This window comes from Pundamilia nyererei, unplaced genomic scaffold, assembly GCF_000239375.1.
Source record: "Pundamilia nyererei isolate P.nyererei 1_Seehausen unplaced genomic scaffold, PunNye1.0 scaffold00016, whole genome shotgun sequence".
NCBI lineage: Eukaryota > Metazoa > Chordata > Actinopteri > Cichliformes > Cichlidae > Pundamilia > Pundamilia nyererei.
The window spans coordinates 3,560,458-3,579,328 of record NW_005187417.1 but is presented as its reverse complement, the minus strand read 5'-3'; the positions used below and the strand labels follow the sequence as shown (position 1 = coordinate 3,579,328).

The following is an 18,871-nucleotide window of genomic DNA, read 5'->3' as shown; positions in this document are numbered from 1 at the left end:
CTTCCTCACCACATAATGGCTTCCAGAGGTCTCTTGTGTCTGCACTGAAAACGCAATTTTTATTGAACTTTAACAGCTGGGACTTGAATCACAGGTATTTCTGCCCTCATGAAAGCTAATGCGCTGATGTAGCACTCGTATAACAAGTTTTCATCACCTAGCATGTAACCATTTATCATCACAGCCTAGATGCCCTGTTCTAAATTACAGATGCGGAGTGGAAAATTATCAGTACGAGCATGTCGGGGCTTCTCGTGTGGAGAAAACGGTTCTGTGCTGCTTAGCGACACAGGGAAAGAAGTGGCTACGGAAACATTTCTTCAATCCTCTGTTTCCATCTCCTCCCTCACTTTCATCCAAGCATCTCTGCTTCCTTTTGTTCTTCACGGTTTGACTTGTCTGTAATTATTTTATATTGGAAACAGTTATAAACCTTGCTACGCAGATGAAAAATTATTGCTGGATGTATGCTGACGTGCATAACAGAAAAGCTTGACAGCATGCAGGGCCATCGAGCTGACATAAAAACAAAGAAATATCAATCAGATACACAAAGCATGCTCCCTCATCCTCGCTCTCTAATTAGGCAATATTTGAAAATAGCAAATGTTGCATGCCCTTCACTGAGCCTTTGATGTATCAACAGAAAACAACAGAAAAGCAAGCCTTTAGCGCCAAAATCGATCCCACCAGATGATTGTTTTAATATGAATCTAATATGAATATTATGTTGTCTTGAGGAAAATAACTTTTTATCTGTTCCAACATATTTGAACTGCAGTGTATCAACAGTTTGGTTGAAGAGACCTCAGTCTTGGAGAGCTTGGAAAGATCTCAAAGTGTTTTGTGAAACAGATTTTATTGACCTTTTGAAGATATGGCTCCAAGTAAATCCTAATGAAGCGATAACTTAACACAAGGGTGAAAAAAAGAGGGAAGCTACCATGTGAACAGTATTGGTTGAAACCTCCGAGGAGTTTCTCAGAGTGTCTCAGATGGCTGCTTGTAACTGGCTTAAATGTGAATTCCATAAACTCCTTGGTTAAAATGCCTACCTATCATTTCAAAAGAAGATTTAAATGAATGCATTATTAGGAGCTTGGCTACTTTACATGGCACTGCAGACTAGCAGACTGCCAGTTTTGCATCTGCTATTTTTAATGAATAAACTGGAGCTCCTAACCATCCTCCTGCTCTAAGGGCCAATTATATCCTCATTAATGTAATTATCTGACAAACATCACAGCTAGTTTTGTGGTTAATTGTGCTAACAGCCTGTGAAAAAGAAGTTTTGCTGAGTAGATTTCTAGTATTTTTTTAACATGTTACTTAGCACTTATTAACAGGTATCTGCCTCATGCGGGATGCATCTGCTGGTTTGCATATTCAGTTTTCTATGCAACCTTGCTAATGCTAACTGGTAACTTAAAACATGTTTTATTTTTGCCGTTTTCATGATTGTGATTGGTGGCATATGCCAAAACTGATTCCACCCTTTGTAGCGCAGCTTGCTTTGTCATGTTTCTCGGGATTTTTGCAACCTGATGCGCAGCCAGTGTGGGCAGGTTGAAGATACAAGCCTATGAGTGCAGGTATTACTGTAACATCTGTCAAGATTTCCTTTCTATTTCAGCTTGTTTTACTCCCAAGTGGCAACATGTATCACTCAGCAGGAGATTGCAATAGGTTGAGGGCACCCCAGCCACCAGTGCAAATGGTGACCGGCTGTGGCGAGGTCACAGTTGACATGTGACACAACTAATATCTAGAACTGTTTTAAGTGCATCTATTAGGATGAAAATGATAAAGGAACGTGAAGTATTCTGGCATGAGAAGATGTTGACTTTCACAATAATGCGATATGAGAGGAATGCTTTGCAAAGAGGATTTTTTCTTTGTTTGTTAACCCATTAAGCCAGTAGCCTATTGAACACATGGTTAAACATACAGACTTTTTAATTATACACATTTCACATGTGAAACTGCACTCCCAATTTAGTCAGTCACTGCTCCAAACGTGATCAAATAATGTTGGACTATCTCTTACTCCTTATTAACATCCTTACCAATCAAGAAATTTAAAAAGGAAAAAAAAAACCTGTGAAAATTGAAATTTTACGCATTTTAAGCATGAGAACCAGTGGTTCTCAGGTGTTTTCTGCAAGGAATCACTTCCAGAGAGGTGAAAAAAGTTAATGCAACTGCATGACAGAATCAGCAACAGAATCGCTTTCAAATTCCAAAAATATAAATTCAGTTTAGTTATACTGTATTGTATTCTCCCTTCTGACTGAAGCCTGACTGGCAGCAGCTTTACACCCCACCAGCCACTAAAGAGGCCTCTAGGATGGAAGAGATCAATGATAATTTCCAAACTTTCTGTCCATACAAGTGCACAAACACACACTACAATAGCAATAACCTCCTTAATCACTGAAGAAGTATCTCATGTCCTTATAGGGTTGAATCCAGGCTAACCTGACCATCTTACAGTCTCTTCAGACCTGCTGGATGACCCGGTCTTAGCATTTGTCTTCAGCCAAAGGTCAGGTGTTAAATGAGGGGAAAAGGGAGTTAAGTTGCTACATATGTAAATAAGACAGCAAATCCATGTTAACACATCTGTTCCATCAAAAATATATTTTCATTTATTAACCTAAAATGGGTAATTCATTAACAGGCACACTCCTCAATGCTAAGGCTACGTCATGACATCAAAAATGACACCTCACGTAAAGCAAGCCATTCTCGCCAGTTTTAGCAAGTCATGGAAAAGTGTCAGAATGATGGATCATTTTTCCCAAACCTCTTTGCTTTTGTCTCAGTGGGACAGTTAAAAGCCATTGTTTGACAAGATTTATGAAAGGGGACTTCTCTAGAGACCCTAACGGAAACACTTGGAAGGGACGAGACATGGAACAGGGAACATTAACTCCATAGGCGCGTGTGTGTTTCCCTGCCTGTCTCTGACACTGTTAGGAATCGTGTGTAAGCAGTGCTGTAACTACAAAACCCCTTCAACAAACTGGTTTCAGTTGCCTGGTAACCTTCAACATAGAGAAACAATCAAATGCAAGCTTCGTCATGCTCTCCAGCACTACCTCCTTCTTTCCCCCCTCTTTCTGAAAAATATGCATTTTGCACATGGAAAGAAATCTGAACACATGCCTTCTAGTAGACTATAACGTTGGGAAGCTAATATGTTGATTACTCCAACAATTGATCAGTTGTTTAACCGTGTGGTTCTCTAACTTTTTGCGGGCAGGGAACCCCCACATGCTGAAACATTTTCAGGGACTTCTGTGTAATCCTAACATCAATACAACAACATTTGGGTTCTTCTGGACTGAAATATTTATCCATGTTCATGAGCTAGCTGACTCACGAGTCAGGTGACACAGCAGCAGGAACAGTTTGAGAAGTTAGTTACATATGCTGCAAGTTTCCATTGGCCCAAAGATGAAGTGGGAGAAAATAAAGAAAGGGAAAAAGATTCACAACTTTCTCATTTTATTATCTGTACATGCACTAATAGCACAGCTTGAACCCATTTTGATGACTACTTCTTTATCCCAATAAAAGTCTGCCAACAATATAAAACAGCCCTTAAAAATGTGCCACAGTACATATCGATGACTTAACATTAAATGTCTTGTACAAGGAAAACTCTGACCTGAGTGATTATGTAAAATAGGTGAAAAACAACATGTGTTCACAATTTGAGAAGCTGTGAATGACAAAGAGAATTTGCAAAACAAAGTAACTCTGACTAATATGGGACAAGTTAATTATAAGTTAAAAGCAGTCAGATTACACTCAGGTTAGCGCTGACTTTGTGATTACATGTTTAGCTAAGGCCCATGACCTCCAGTGCCATTTAAAATCTTTGTGCACATTTGAGGTGCTGTACATTGACTGGTTGAAAGCCATGTCTCTAAAGAGAGTACCTGTCAAGGGGGACCCAGAAGGGACATTCATCAAATCAGGAAACCCCAACAAAGAGGCCCAGCAGTCAGAAATGTTAGGTTTCAAAGACGACTGCAGCAGACCTCAACAAAAGAGAAATAGGTCTTGTTAATGTGTTGCTATATTTACTTTCTTTAGAAATTTTTTTTTTTTAAAGAAGGGAAGAGGGACCAGAAGAGAGCCAGAGGCAGCTTTACCACCGCAAGCATGGTTTGCATGGCTATAATGAGAGACAGACAGCAGAAAAAACAATTATATCCTTTATTCTCTGATTTATTGTTACCTACATGATAAGCCGTGATCATCACTCACTTTCACTTGTAGCTAAGTACAGCTATTTAGTTGCACAACAATGCCATGCAAAAATTTCATCAGCAAAAACAAAACAAAAACAAAAAAACAAAAACTCAAGGATGCAAAGACTTAAACAGATAGAAGAGGACAGAGACATGGAAAACGGAAAGACGGAATCAGACGCAGTAAAAGACAGAAAACAGAAACAGATGAACAGACAGAGATAATTACGTGAGAAAATGTGATGCAGCCATATGAAGAAGATTTCAGTGACTATTAAGACGGATCTGGGGCAGCTTGCTCCTGGAAAAAACCCAAAAAGTCCCGACAACACAAAACAGCAGGAGAGGTCTTGGTCATGTACATCATCAAAAAGGAATCCCAATGCCATCCTGATGTAGAAGCTTCTGCCTGGCGGGGCTAGCATGGCACGGCATGGCCCGTTTGTTTTTTTTTTCTTAAATATTCAAGGTTGCAGTAGCTTCTCTGGCTATACACTGCTGCATTTTTTAAAGACAAACAGACCCTCACTGATTATTTAAGGTATGTTTTGTATACACAAAAATGTAAATTCAAACCAGCTTTGTTTTTCCTTTGTTTCGAAACATATGTAGCCCTCTTTGTTTTCCTCATATGGTGATTCCAGAAACACGAGCGCCAGTACAGCATTTCAAGAAGTGTTTGGTTCATGTGCGTGAACAATAGTATGTGCATGCACATTTTGGCATCCTAAGGCTGATGTGGGATGTGCTGATGAGATTAAACATTCATCATCACTGACATGATTTTAAACACTGAGCGATCTTAAGTAGAAACAAATGAATCGGCTGGTACAGAGAGTAAGGCGGTTTTATTTGATAAGCAATCAATATTGCAATTAATGTTAACAGTACATTTTCACGTCTAATTACCTTTTAATCACTGCATGGCCAAAAACATATGATGTCTGTGTCTGGCCGTGAACTGATCATTACATGTGTGCTCGCACTCATCACCAACAGTGATTCAACATTCAGTCTACCTGGCCTGTCCTCAAAATTGTCACCAAAGACGAGGAAAATGAAGTTCCTCAAATGGCCACTTGAGGCTGATTCTAAAAGTAAGTTTATCTCCAATATTTACATGTTGTAATGCCCAACTTTACAGCAGAAATAAACAACTCTACAGCCTGGTACTAGACCAGGCTAATTTTACACTTCCTAGGCTGATTTAAGTAATAGATGAGTGCTAACTAGCAAACTATCTGTGAGCTAGGCTTCGCCTTTTGGAGTATTTTTTAATGCAATGATTTGACAGAAAGGTTTGGACTGCTGTGCACTTAACACATCTTAACTCTTTACTTAGCACGAATTAGCAGCTATCCATCTCTGTCCATACATTTTGTAAATGCAGGTTACTAAACAAGTGGTACAATGTTCACTGCTACATGATTTCTCATTATTTCATCCAAATATGGTCACTTCTGGCTCAGAAAACTAAGGCAACAGCATACAGAGAGTATGAAATATAGACCTAGCTTCCAAGTTGGAAAAGTGAAGCAAACATGAGTAAAGAAAAAAAAGAAGAAAAAAAAAAGGTCTTAAATCTGTATTTTCTTGCTGCTGCCAGCAGGAGGCGACTCCTCTAGTTATGAGAAAGCCAGCCTTTGGCTACCTTGATCCATGACATCATTAAGCATTTTCCTGGTGACTCTTCCCAGTTTCTGGAATACGTTGAATAAAACATTATGGCTATGTTCATTGGCTAACTTGTCAGTCACAAGTAGTTAGCTGGGGAAAGTCTGGTTTTCTCAGTTATTTCATTAGATCCAAACTTTGCTTGTCAGATGTGGTTTAAAAACACCAGGACTGCCTCAGTGAAAACCCCGCAAAGCTTCAAAACTCAAAGCTTCATAAAATGCGAATCCACAAACTGGTGAGGGATTTCTTGGTGCCCATATTAATATTTCACATACAACCTATAGTTTGAGCAGTAAGCAGTAAGGAAACAGAACAATATGAGAGATAGTGTTTAGATATTATTTATATAAACAGCAGAGAAAGTTTACAGAATACCAAAAATCCATCAGATCATCCAAAAGCGAATTTACTGGAAATAATCAGGTGACTACTTTAACAACAGGGGGAAATCACTTTTCACACTTCAAATTACTAGTCTGCCTCTTATCAGTGACCCCTAACCCCCTTACTATTCTGTCAAGCTTCTTCACCTCTGCACATAGAAGATGGATGGGGCTCCCTGGCTCCACCCACCTCGGCACGTGTAATGTTGTTCTGCACAAAAGTTGACAGTTTCAGTCCGGTCCTGATGCTCAGAAAACAATACTCTCATTTGAATCCAGATGAGCTGCTGATTACACATAGTAAGGGAAACAGCTGTGCTGATTATTACTTCATTTTAAATATTCAAAATAAAACCACTAATCCAATCCCAAACTGCATTTGGTAAAGATCAAAAGAAATGAGCCATTGCTACAATTTATCAAAGCAGACTTTTAGCCTGAGTGAAGGAATGTGGCCTCTTGCAGGCCACAACAAAGGCCAGTGAGCAGACACACACAGTGTCTCACAGATCAAGCACTTAAACACACATATGCAGCGCACACAACCATGTGAAGTGGACCAGTCAGCCAAAGACAGAGGTGGGACTGCTGGATGAGGCCTCTGACGCCTGAGGCTCAGCACAGCATGGCTAATTAATGACAGACTGTTGCAGACTGACGGACTGTTGGTTTCACAGACACAGACACTAATGGCAAAAAAAGAACCTACGTAAACCAGACCAGTGGTCGGTGTATATATACACTGGTTATAAGCTGCCCATAGTCTGTCACTACAGCACTGGGCGACAGCTGTGAAACCAGGTAACTGCACTTTTTCACTGTTTCTAACATGCGAATTAAAAGTGAATTTCTGGTTAACAATTAACACTTAAGACATCCAATATCCTACTTACAGTTCGGTCAAAGCTCAAAAAGGACTTGTCCTTTGCATCCCCCAGCAGGTTCTCCAGGTCATTGGAGGACAACAGTATATTCTGTGTGGAAACAGAGGCAACAATTTCTAAATAAAAAAACCACAATCAAAGACTGTTCAAGCCTGCACTGATGAACAACCAGTTGTTAAATTCACCAGACTGGATCAAAACCACAGGAGTCAGTGCAGTTTTTATTTTAAATCCTCTGGTGATCTTTCATATTGCTTATATTAAATTATATAGCAGTGCGTGCTGTCAGTGAATTAACTGCAGGAGCCTGAGCGTTTGTGTTGTGGGCTTCAAAAGACATGGATGGCTTCACCTTAAATACCTCAGTGACATGTTTGAGGGCTGCTGTGTATACAAGTCAAAAGAAAATGTTCCTGATTTAATTTCTTTTGCCGTTTCTTTAAATCAGCGTTCCTCACCTGCAGCGGGTTGTTGGTGCGTGGTAAGCGGGGAGGCTTAGGAGCAGTGACACTGCAGAGGGGTGGGTGGTGGCTACAGTGCTGCTGGGCAGCATCTGGATCTCCCATCAGGAAGGCCAGCTGTCGAAGATGACCCTGCACAGAGAAATTAAAGAGCAACCAAACATGCAGTCTGAAAACACAACGTCAAAAAAGTAAATGTCTCTTCATGTCCTGCTTGTTATCCCCATGAAATATCAGTTTGGATAGCCTGACATACTAGAAGTTTAACTTAATTTACCTATAACCGAAATGTGGTGATATTAAGTTTCAATATTTGAAACAACAAAATCAAAATATTTTAATATTCATTTTCAAAAAACGTTTCCTCATCTATGTTACATGTGATGAAGAAAGCTTTTAAGGAAATCTGAGAAGCCTAAAATTACCATGCCAAGTTCTAGCTCACTTCTACAGAGGAACCTTACTAAGGATCCTAACTGGAAGCATTACAAACTGGAATGGGATGTCCATGACTAAATACCAGAAGGCACTGAAACTGCCCAGAAGATCACCAACACCCATCTACTGAGCATTAGTGAAACTGGTGAGGTAAGACATCTGCAGAGAGCCTGAGGCACACTAAAAATCAACAGTCACCCCTGATGCTATCCAGCAAAGCATACAGAAGCTTCTACTGCCAAACGGCCAGACATTAGAACATACTCCACCATATTTATGTATTCCTTTAAATTGTTGTCAAAAGAAACTTTACATCTGCAGTTTTAATTTATACAATCTTGTATTGCAGAAATATTCAGCAGCACTTCAATAACTACACCTGAACATGTAGCAACAACCTGCTTTGTGATAAATTTTAGTCCGATGAAAGTGAGAAGTTCTACATCTCTGCTGCATTTTATAGTCTCAGGAGTGGAAGTATCACAGCATTTTAACAAGAGTTAGAGTTTTTTTTAACAAAAAGTAACAAGTAATGTTAAGGACCCCAAGATAATGAAACCCAAATGAACAGACAAAAGCTGTCAGGTGAACACACACACACACACACACACACACACACACACACAGGGTTTCCCATGGTCCTTTTCCAGTGAATCTCCGTCAGGCCAAGTAAGAAAAACAAATCATGATCCTGTCCTCTGTCCTCAGGCTATGTTAATAAGAGTGTGATGGTAGGTGAGAGCATGCCTCTGTGTTTGTGTGAGTGCAGCATGGCATAAGTTCCGTTGTTTAGGAGATAGATGCCCATGACTTTGAGACTTATTGAACCTAAAGTAAGTGAAACCATACATGAATGTTTACAATACATGTAGAAATTACATTGCTTATGCAAATTTCTCATTGTTTATCCAAATGAAAGCAATGAAGTCCAGGTCCATTTTGGAAAAAGTAAAATGCATTTTAACAAGCTATTTGATCTCAGCTGCTTACAGAAGAAAAGTAAGAGACACACAGTCTGTAAGGACTTTAAGGAAAATCCATCTGAGAAATGTTATGTTTTATTTAACACAGACCTGTGTTACTGTATATAAAGAGATAGTTTTAGAGATGTTTCATGTCCTCTGAAGAAGAACCAAATCTCAAGTACCTCCGTTAGAAAAATCCCATGATGACCTTGAAATAGACAGGGGATCAAACAACATATGTCTGTTAAACAGATGCATCTGCAGTACATTTTCATGAAGGACAAATATTTCTATTATTTGGTGATTGAAATATACAACAGACTTTTCTTCAAAAACCAAATGCAGCTGTCACTCCTGGATCTTTACAATGTAGCCTAAAGTATGCAGCGTGTGCATAACTAAAGCAATCATGTACAAGTAATCAAATCCATTTTAAGAGCACACACTTTTGCACTTAGCAAATAACAGATCATTTTGTTTATTTACAGCACAAAGCAAAGCAAAGCACCCAGAAATTCCTGTTTCAACATGCCACACATTTTGCCTCCCTTTAAAATCATTTTTTTATGAGAACCTAATCCAGAACAAACAAAATTATTCTGAGAAGCTCTACTCATGCTGCACTGGATGGCAGTAATAGTTGCATATAAGTGCAGAGTTCATTAATATATGGTTTCACTGTGTCGAACACAAAAGATTGTCCAGAGATAAGACTGTCAGCACCTCAGGGATCTGTCGTCGTGGGATAGATGGATGGAAAACCCATTTTAATTGTTGCTAAAAACAAATCCAGATGCTACCTCTATAACGCTCGTCCTCACCCCCACTGTGATGCAGTCACTGCCTGCTCTAATCCTCAAGCTATATCCACAAAGCTTGTTATAGCAACTAATATCCACAATGCATTACGGGCCATCAAAATGCTCTTGAGATGCTCACATAAAAGTTTAAAGAACCATCAATGTCACATTTGATAACACAATTCTTAGGAGAAGCCCAGCAGGTGAATGAAAATAAGGAAGCACAGATTAGTGGGGAAAAGAAACAAAACGCAAAAAAAGTATCAAGAAAACAATTTTTAAAAAAAGAGACATCAGCAAACCAAAGATCAAAGACTGAACAGAGGCACACATCCTAAATGAACACCAGGCAGAAGGATAATAAGACACAGGTTAACTAAATCAAGACAATTAAAAAAAAAAAAAAAAAAAACCCCAGGAAAAACATTAAAAACACAGAAGCCCACTTGAAAAAAATAACCTTCGAAATGGTTAACTGGTTGAAAGAGGTCAAAATCAGAGAGCACAGAGGAAGATGCAGAAAACAAAGAAAGCAGAAAAGGCTGAAGAACGTTTTAGCAAAACAAAAGCTAAAGTGAAAACAATCATAGAAGCTAACACCATAAAAACAACAGTGTGACGATGAACAGATCTCCTGAAGATTTGGTTTGAATATCTATCAAGCGAGCTTCCCGTCAATGACTAATACCACTGATTAATCACCAGAACAAGTCCACATGTTTCTGGATCAATTGCATACATCCACATGCTGAATCCATCCATTTTAGTCTGTTTTGGATGCATGAAACACAATAAAATAAATGCAAAAACAAAACATGAACAGTACATGCTTTAGTCAATATACAAGCATGTCTATAGAAAGATTCTCTGTTTCCAAGCATCTTTGGGTCTGTGATGAAAAGAGATGGGTGGAATGTGTGCTCCTTTCTTTGCTGTTTACTTGTAGAAGGATGAACAGGAATGCATGACTTTTCAAAGTAAAAGAAAATCAACTGGACATCACACATGGCCATCTATTTGGAAATAGTTGCTTTAATCTGTTCGTTGCATAGCAAAGTTGTTATTCATATGAAGTGCAACAAGAAACAAATAATAAAACAAATAAATAAAATGCTTTAAATCTAAACAGGACCAATCATACCGGATATTGTCAGGGTCTATGTACAATAAACAGAGGTGTCAGGGCTGGAGCCCCTGCTTTTTTTCATCACTCAAAAGGTTGCAGAGCCACTTACTTCAAACGGAGTTTCAAAGCTCTCAATAATTCCTCCAACCATGAGCAGACCGTCGGTGCTGATCCCCATGCCGTAGTAAACCCAGTCCACACTCTCCAGCAGAGAGCAGTCCACATAGAGTGCGAGCCGCTTGGCAGCCACACTGATGGCCACATGGTGCCACTTTCCATCAGACAAACCACTAAACGGGAACCTGACAGACAGAGACACGCAGATCATTGGCTTTGTGTCTTAAAGTTCTTGTACGAATGTGACAAAGCAGTTGAGTTCAAAAAATGCTTTGGGCACTGTAATCATAGTAAGATAACTTTGTGTTGACATCTGGGTGCCGTCTAAATCTCAAGGACTCAAAATAAATAAATAAATACATCTCAAGGACTCCACACATTCTGCATTCTTTCATCAGGCTCAGCCAAACAAACAAACAAACAGAATGAGCTCTTGTTCTCTGAGAAGGTTTAATCATGTCTTTCAGTGTGGGCATGTGTGTAAGTCCTGTGACAGCACATAAAAAATCAATTACAATACCCAAATTAAATTTGGCTGATCTCCTCTTTAAGGTCAGCTCCTTGTATACGTAGTTTAGTTCCAGCTAGTACTTCATGAAAGTCAGATCCAACCACTTGTATGTCCACTCTGTGATTTAACCAAAGACCTCAAACATTCACAGAATCAAACAGGTCAATTTGATCTCTGGATCTAGCCAAACTCTAATAGTAGAAACTTGATAGACATGCAGCTTTCTGTTAAAAAAGCTGAAATAAAATCATTCATGTGCAAACAGTACAAGATAACTACAGTATCTGTGTATGTCTATCTTTTGGCCCATTTCTGTATGCTGTCTTACACTGATGCATTGCTTCAAGCTTTGTGGTTCTTTTAGAGGAGAAACCTGCCAAGAGTTACCTAATAAATCATTTCTCCAAAGAGACAGCCAAAAGCAGTTATCTTCAAATAGAAACACAGGCTGCAAACAAATATACCTCCACAGAGTTCTCCTTTGTCTAACCAACAAATTTGCATACAATTCTGCTACGAAGCAGGAACGGGCATGAGCTGTTCTCTAATACCTCAACATCTGGAGTTTGTCAGTGATGGGTACAGAAACCATGCACTCACTTGACGGTTTCTTGCTGGCGGACTTTTAGCAATTTTACTTAATCACTTCTGAATAATTCCTTTTATCTGCCAAAGAGGTTTCACAGGACTTGACACAAAAATAATTTATACTCAGTTTTAGGGCTGCACAATAAATCATTGCACCATCGAAGATGCGATGTGCAAAACAGTCACGTCACAGGACGTGCAATGTCAAGTACAGCAAATTAGCTTGAACATATCAGACTACAGTTTGATTTTTTTCTCTTGGTGTGTGATACTAAAGGAAAACCTGCATGGTTCTCTTTCGCCATGACTCATCCAAAACAGGAGACTGTATGACTGTATCACGCCAACTACAGAGTTTTTGGATTGACATGAACTTTAATTATATAACAGTTTATTTAGTGAGTGAAACGCATGGCATGTGTGTACAGAGCAATGCGCATGGAAGAGAGAAAAAACAGAAAAGGGAGATTTGGCTGCCAAAAAGAATGGACTGATAAGGTGAGCCAATTTATTTATCTAATCAGAGACAGGGCCGGACTTGATCAGATAGAGAGAAAAGTGGCTTGTTGTGCTGGTATCTTTTAGTGCCAGCAATCTCAATTCCCTTCCTATTTGCCAGTCTGCCCCTTTCCCACCGACAAACTGCAATCCAGGGCAGGTGAGTCACTGCAGCCCTATCAGTCCTTGATTAGAGAGGAGGCCAGAGAAAGGCTATTGATTACAGGTCTGCAATGAACCTGCACCTTTCAGTAGTGGTCTGTGCACTATTCTCCTCGCAGTGCCGAAGCACCTCAGATGTAATTCTGAGGACGTGAGCCATAATGGCAGACCCTCCGCTGCAAGCACAGAAAGGCTTCTTCTTCAGTGATTGCACTGCAGAAACCAATTTTGTAGTAATAAAATTCAACAAATGACACTCATTCCATAAGAATTAAAAGACACTTTTGGGTTGTTTTTTTTTCTTCTTTTATTTTTAATTTCTATGCCCATTATGAATGGGTGCATTTATTCCAGATGGTGCCATTTAGAAACCACTAATGAAAATTATTTGATTTTATATTGCCGATATTGTACAGCCTTACTCACTTTCCAAATAATCTGGGTGGAGAAAAAAAAAATCAAGAAGTGGACTCACTCATAGTGTCTCTGCTGCGTTCCTATGAAGATGATGGCATGAGCACTGATCCGCAGCTGCAGCATGACATGATTGTCGGGACTGAGCATAGTGAAGACACTTCGTTCTTCCCTCTGAGGACTTCGCAACTGTACCAGCAAACTGAACTTATCTTCAAACCTAAACACAAACACATCACTTAGCCATATAATTGGTACTCAAAGGATAAATAATACAGCTAAGTCCTCTTTAATAAGTTGCATGTGTGGGCACAAACTGTACTATAAACACCAGTGGATAGAAACATGTTGCTAATTATAATGTCACACGATAAAAATAAACAGAAAACTCACAGGAGGACTGGAAAAAAAGACCATTATGAATTTTTTCCCTAACTTTACCTTCAACAAGAGCAAGACAGAGCAGGAAAAAGTGAGAGACGAAGAAGACATTTTACCCATCGATGAAGATCTGTCTCAGAGGGAGGGCCAAGGTGGAGTACTGTCCCACCTGCAGGACCAGACACTTGCTCTCACCCACAGTCATGGAGGCATTACTGCTGTTTGTGATATGAAAAGAAAGCTCCTGCAGGATGTTCACTTCATCTGTTGGGAGACAATAAAGAAAACGATCATAACCTAAAGTAATGATTCTCTAGGTGTTTTAATAATGCACCTCATTGGCAGGGAGGCAACTGTTTCATACCCGCTTCATTTTGATTTCTGTTGTTACTGATAAGAAGGCCCAAGTTTCAAGGTGTACTGCTGTATTTAACCAGAAATTCTGCCTGTACCACAACAGTCAAAACAAAACTGCAGTAATTTAGTTTTGTTGGTGTGGCTCTGTTCTCACGCCTCCCCAAAAGCAGCAAAAGAATCGCCTCACAACAGAGCAGGCATCAGTGAGAACAGCGATGGCACTGAATAAGTCAGAAATAGCTTGAATAACATGAAGTGTTGGAACTAGAGCACTTGAGGGGAGGTGGGTTGTAAAACAGCTTGCAGAGGCAGCCGTAACTGTTGGAAGCTAACACATGTTATAGCCCACCCTAAAGGAAACTCGGCTGTGCATTCCTGCAGAATATAACACGTGACTTACTCAATTTACTTTTTAAAGCCAATCAACTATATTTCAAGTATTTTAACAATTACAAGTCTTGAATTGATTCCTTATATTTTGCTACTGAAATGGGAAAAAGGTGTAACAATTTCTTCAAACCTCTGCAACTGTATATGGAAGTTTGGTATATTAGGCAAAGACAGAGTCTTTATAATTCTAAAGAGTCAATATTTAGTATGACCACTTTAACACAGCCTATTCTCTTAGTACCGAGTAGTAGTCTTCACAAATAGTTCTCCAGGCTTCTTAAAGGTCATTCAAAGCTCTTCTTTGGACGTTGGCTGCCTTGTGTTCTGTTCTCTGTCAATATAATCCTACACTGCTACAGTAATGTTGATGTCCGTGCTCTAGGGAGACCAATCAATGACTGACAGTCTCACGTGGTGAGATAGATGCTGAAAACTGAAGTTGTTGACAATCAGACACTTTCCAGATAGATTTTGATCCAACATGGAATACTGGGTGCATTTCTTTGAATTCATAATTTCATACATTTTGATTTGGATCTCCAACACTACTGGTGGAAATGCAGCCCCAAACCACAACTCATCACTCTATCAAACCTTTTGCCACATGATTTTCAGTCCAGATCTTGCGTAATTTGGCATACCGCAGCCCCCTCTCCCTTTTCTTGAGTAGATGGATGGCTGTCAAGAAGCCATCCATCCACAGTGACCATTTCTGATGAAGCTACAGATCTTTGGGAATCACCTTGTTGGTGCAAAAAAAACAAAAAAAACCCAACATTTTTTGCCTGTTGAAAAATGTCAAAGACAATATAATTTAACTAATTACTACTGCTCAGTTCAACTTTAAAAAATATACAAGAAAGTCTGGCTACGTGGAAGCAAAACATTAAGAAATGAGGGTTTTTGCACAGTACTGTACTTTACCTATCTATGCCTAATCAACAAGGTGTGCTGCAGTAACTTCCTATTGTTTTCATCACACTAACATGCACCTGTACCTGTAAACAAAAACATTTGTTACCTTCCTTAATAAGCCCATCTATACAAAACCAGGCCCATAACAAAATCCTCTTTTCAGCGTAATGTGGAAGAATTTGGCCTGCACAGGGCATTGAGCTCAACCCCATCCAACATCCGTGAGATGAAGGCTCAAGTGTCCACATACTTTTGGTCATGTAATATAAGCGTTTCAAGATTAATGCATCCAGGCGGCGACCATGTGTGTTGTAGGCGCACCAAATCATTCAGTCTGCTAGAACTTAAGAGAAACCTTAGCATGCTGTGAACACAGCACTCACTGTTGGCATTACTAAAAAGCAGAAACCACTTGCGGTGCTGTTGCCTTTTAACGCTGCAGAGGGCTGTTACATATTTTAACCTGTTTTTTTTTTTCCCTCTTTCTGCTGCCTTACAGTACTAAACAGTGTTTTACCCCTCCCCCATTGGCTTATTTTCTGTCATTAGATAGACATTACCACATGTGAGCAGGTAAAGTGCCATTCGTCACAACTTGCCCACAGGTGGGCTCGTTCATTACTCTGTACTTGAAGAACTCCTTTCAGAGGATTATGAACGCAGCTTTTCATCACATTTGGAGAAACTGAGTCACCGTTCTTAAGAAGACTGGCATTGTTGTATGGTGGTCACACACTCACCTGGGAGCTCACAGAGATCCCTCTAAACCAAAATGCCAATGTCATTACATAAGGTGCAGGCCTAAGATTAATTATGCTAACAGAGTAGGATTATTTGAGCATGATGTGAGAGATAAAAACCTAACTAAAGATCACTGTCTGAATGATTTACATGAGCACACAACAGCAAGGGTGATTTAGACTTTTTTTTTGAAGATACATAATTATTCCAACAGAATAAACGGATTTTTTAAAAAATAGTTTATTTTTTAATTGATAAATCTGTGTCTGTCAGCCCCATCGTAGACCCACAGGCTCTGTCCTGCTGGCAGCAGAGCTGCACAAATCACCGCTCGACGAGTGCAGCATGATCACACTCTTCTGCTCGGAGGAAATACATTTCTGACAGACCCAGTGTCACATCAGCAATTTCAACATAAAATCACTTAGAAGTAAAGAAGGCAGAAAGAACTAAAACAGGCAGATGATAAAAGAATCAGAAATTAAAGTAACAAGAGGTAAAGCGCATAAAAGCAGCTGGTGCAAGCATTTTACTTAAATAACCAAGTGAACAGATACACTCATTGACCCCTTTGTTTCTAATGAGCCAGTTCCTTGGAAGTTACTTGGAAAACAAAGTCAAGACGACCTGCTGAAAGTTCAAAGTGAGCATCAGAACGGGGAAAAAAGGTGATGTAAGTGACTTTGAATGTGGTCTGGTTGCTGGTGCCAGATGGGCTGGTCTGAGTACTTCAGAAACTGCTGATCTCCTGTGATTTTCCCACCATTTCTGAGGTTTACAAATAATGGTCTAAAAAGGAAAAATTATCCAGTGAGTGGCAGTTCTCCGAGTGAAAATGCTTTGTTAACACTAGATTTACTAAACCTGCGCAAATCCCCTGAACCTAAAACCTCCGAGAATTACTGACTTTTTTATTTTCTGGTGCAAGTCCCAAGGTGTTATTCACCCCTGCTGAGGTTTTTGCAGGTCGTCAGCTCGATTCTCCTCCTGCTTTTGTTGTGAAAACCACCCATTATCTTTGAGGCCTGGCACATTTGCATTTGTTGACTCATTTGTTGACTAGCTCAGATCCAAGGCAGGAGAAAAATCTGTGTTACAACCCTCAAAAATGCCTGCCATATCTGTACAAAATATCCCACACATTGACTGACCTGCAAATATGAAAGACACATTTACAATATATGGAAATACAAGTCTGTTTAATTTATAAAAAATTGTGTGAAAACAGAATGAAACGTTGCTAATACAATGACATGAGTGACATGTGTGATCTCTCAAGCTTTGCATGTTCTCTCCTCTGCCTGTTCATGTAAAAATAGCAAAAATTAATTAAATAAATAAATTCTGTCCCTCAGTTCAGTTCTTTTGCAACACGGCAAAAGACAGCACTGTGTGGGTAGAGGGGGACATTGGAATGCCCAGTGCAGTAGTCGCTCGTGCTTCACTGCGCAAGCTGGACCCACAGAGGTCTGCTAAGGTTTGTCATTGCCATAGTACATATCCATCCATCCATCCATCCATCCATTCGCTTCCGCTTATCCTTTTCAGGGTCACGGGGGGGCGTTGGAGCCTATCCCAGCTGTCATAGGGCGAAAGGCGGGGTACACCCTGGACAGGTCGCCAGTCTGTCGCAGGGCTAACACACAGGGACAGACAACATTCACTCGCACATTCACACCTAGTGGCAATTTGGATTATCCAATTAACCTATCCCCACAAGCTGCATGTCTTTGCATGTCCTTACTTGGGAAAGGACCCCAGTCGTCAGAAGGGAGAGAGGCTGGCAGAGAACGTGGTCATGAAACTGATGGAGTCGTTTTTGGATGATGGGAGAAATGTCACAACGGACAATTTATTTCACTGTCAATGTCACAGGCTGTTGCAACGCAAAACAACATTGCTGGGCACGGTGAATAAAGTCCGGCGTGAAGTTACTCAATTTGCAAAAGACACTGCACAGCGAGAGGCACTCTCCATTTCAATGCTTAGAAGTGGCAGTGTCTCCTTGACAATTTATGCACCTAAAAAAAAAACCCAAGACTGTGTGTGTTCTCAGTTTCATGCACCAAGACGTGACGATCGGTGATGGCAGAAAGAGGAAACCCAACACGGACAGACTATAACCACATGAAGGTATGTGAATGTGTGTATAATTTTACACCAGTGCTACAATGTTTTCTGATGGGTGCTATACAGGCCTATAGAAAAAACCATATACTCATGACTCCCTCTCTCTGCTTTTACAGTGTGGTGTAGACGTGTTGGACCAAATGGCGCAGATGTACTCCGTAAGAGCAGCAACACGCAGGTGGCCAGTAGCGGTTTTCTACAATATGCTGGACCTGGCGGCAGTGAATGCCTACATTTTGTACAAGGCATGTTTCTGAGTCTTATAGCCAAGGAACTTCGTTGCCGATTCATGCAGCACAAGGTAATATTAGCACAGAGGCAGGCTGCTGAAGCTGCTGTGGCTGCTGCTGTGCCAGGGACTGTAAAGACAACGCAGTGCCAGGTGAAAGAGCGCTGCAACAGAAATCGCAGCAGGTTTACCTGTGCAACATGTCAGAAATTCACCTGTGCCAAATGCAGGGATGATGGACACTGGATCTGCAAACGCTGTAAAGTTTGAAACACTTTGAAATAAAACATACGTGTGTACCCATATATTGTGAAAGTGTGTATTTTGTATCGATACAGCAGGAATTTCTGAAGGTTGTAACACAGAGGTTTGGCCTGCCTTGGATCTGAGTACACAAATGTTACACACACACACACACACACACACACACACACACACACAC

General features: G+C 40.1%; 1 protein-coding gene across 1 annotated transcript in view; it reads right to left on the bottom strand.

Annotated features, from left to right (window-relative positions):
- LOC102193146 (collagen alpha-2(XI) chain-like) overlaps nt 1-18,871 on the bottom strand; it is a 76,179-nt gene that overhangs the window by 25,030 nt on the left and 32,278 nt on the right. Inside the window, exons 2-6 of the mRNA XM_005725656.1 lie at nt 13,784-13,931; nt 13,348-13,506; nt 11,106-11,298; nt 7,665-7,799; nt 7,216-7,296 (exon numbers count right to left, since the gene is read on the bottom strand). Of these exons, the coding sequence (XP_005725713.1) occupies nt 7,216-7,296; nt 7,665-7,799; nt 11,106-11,298; nt 13,348-13,506; nt 13,784-13,931 (716 nt within the window). The remainder of the gene's footprint in view (nt 1-7,215; nt 7,297-7,664; nt 7,800-11,105; nt 11,299-13,347; nt 13,507-13,783; nt 13,932-18,871) is intronic.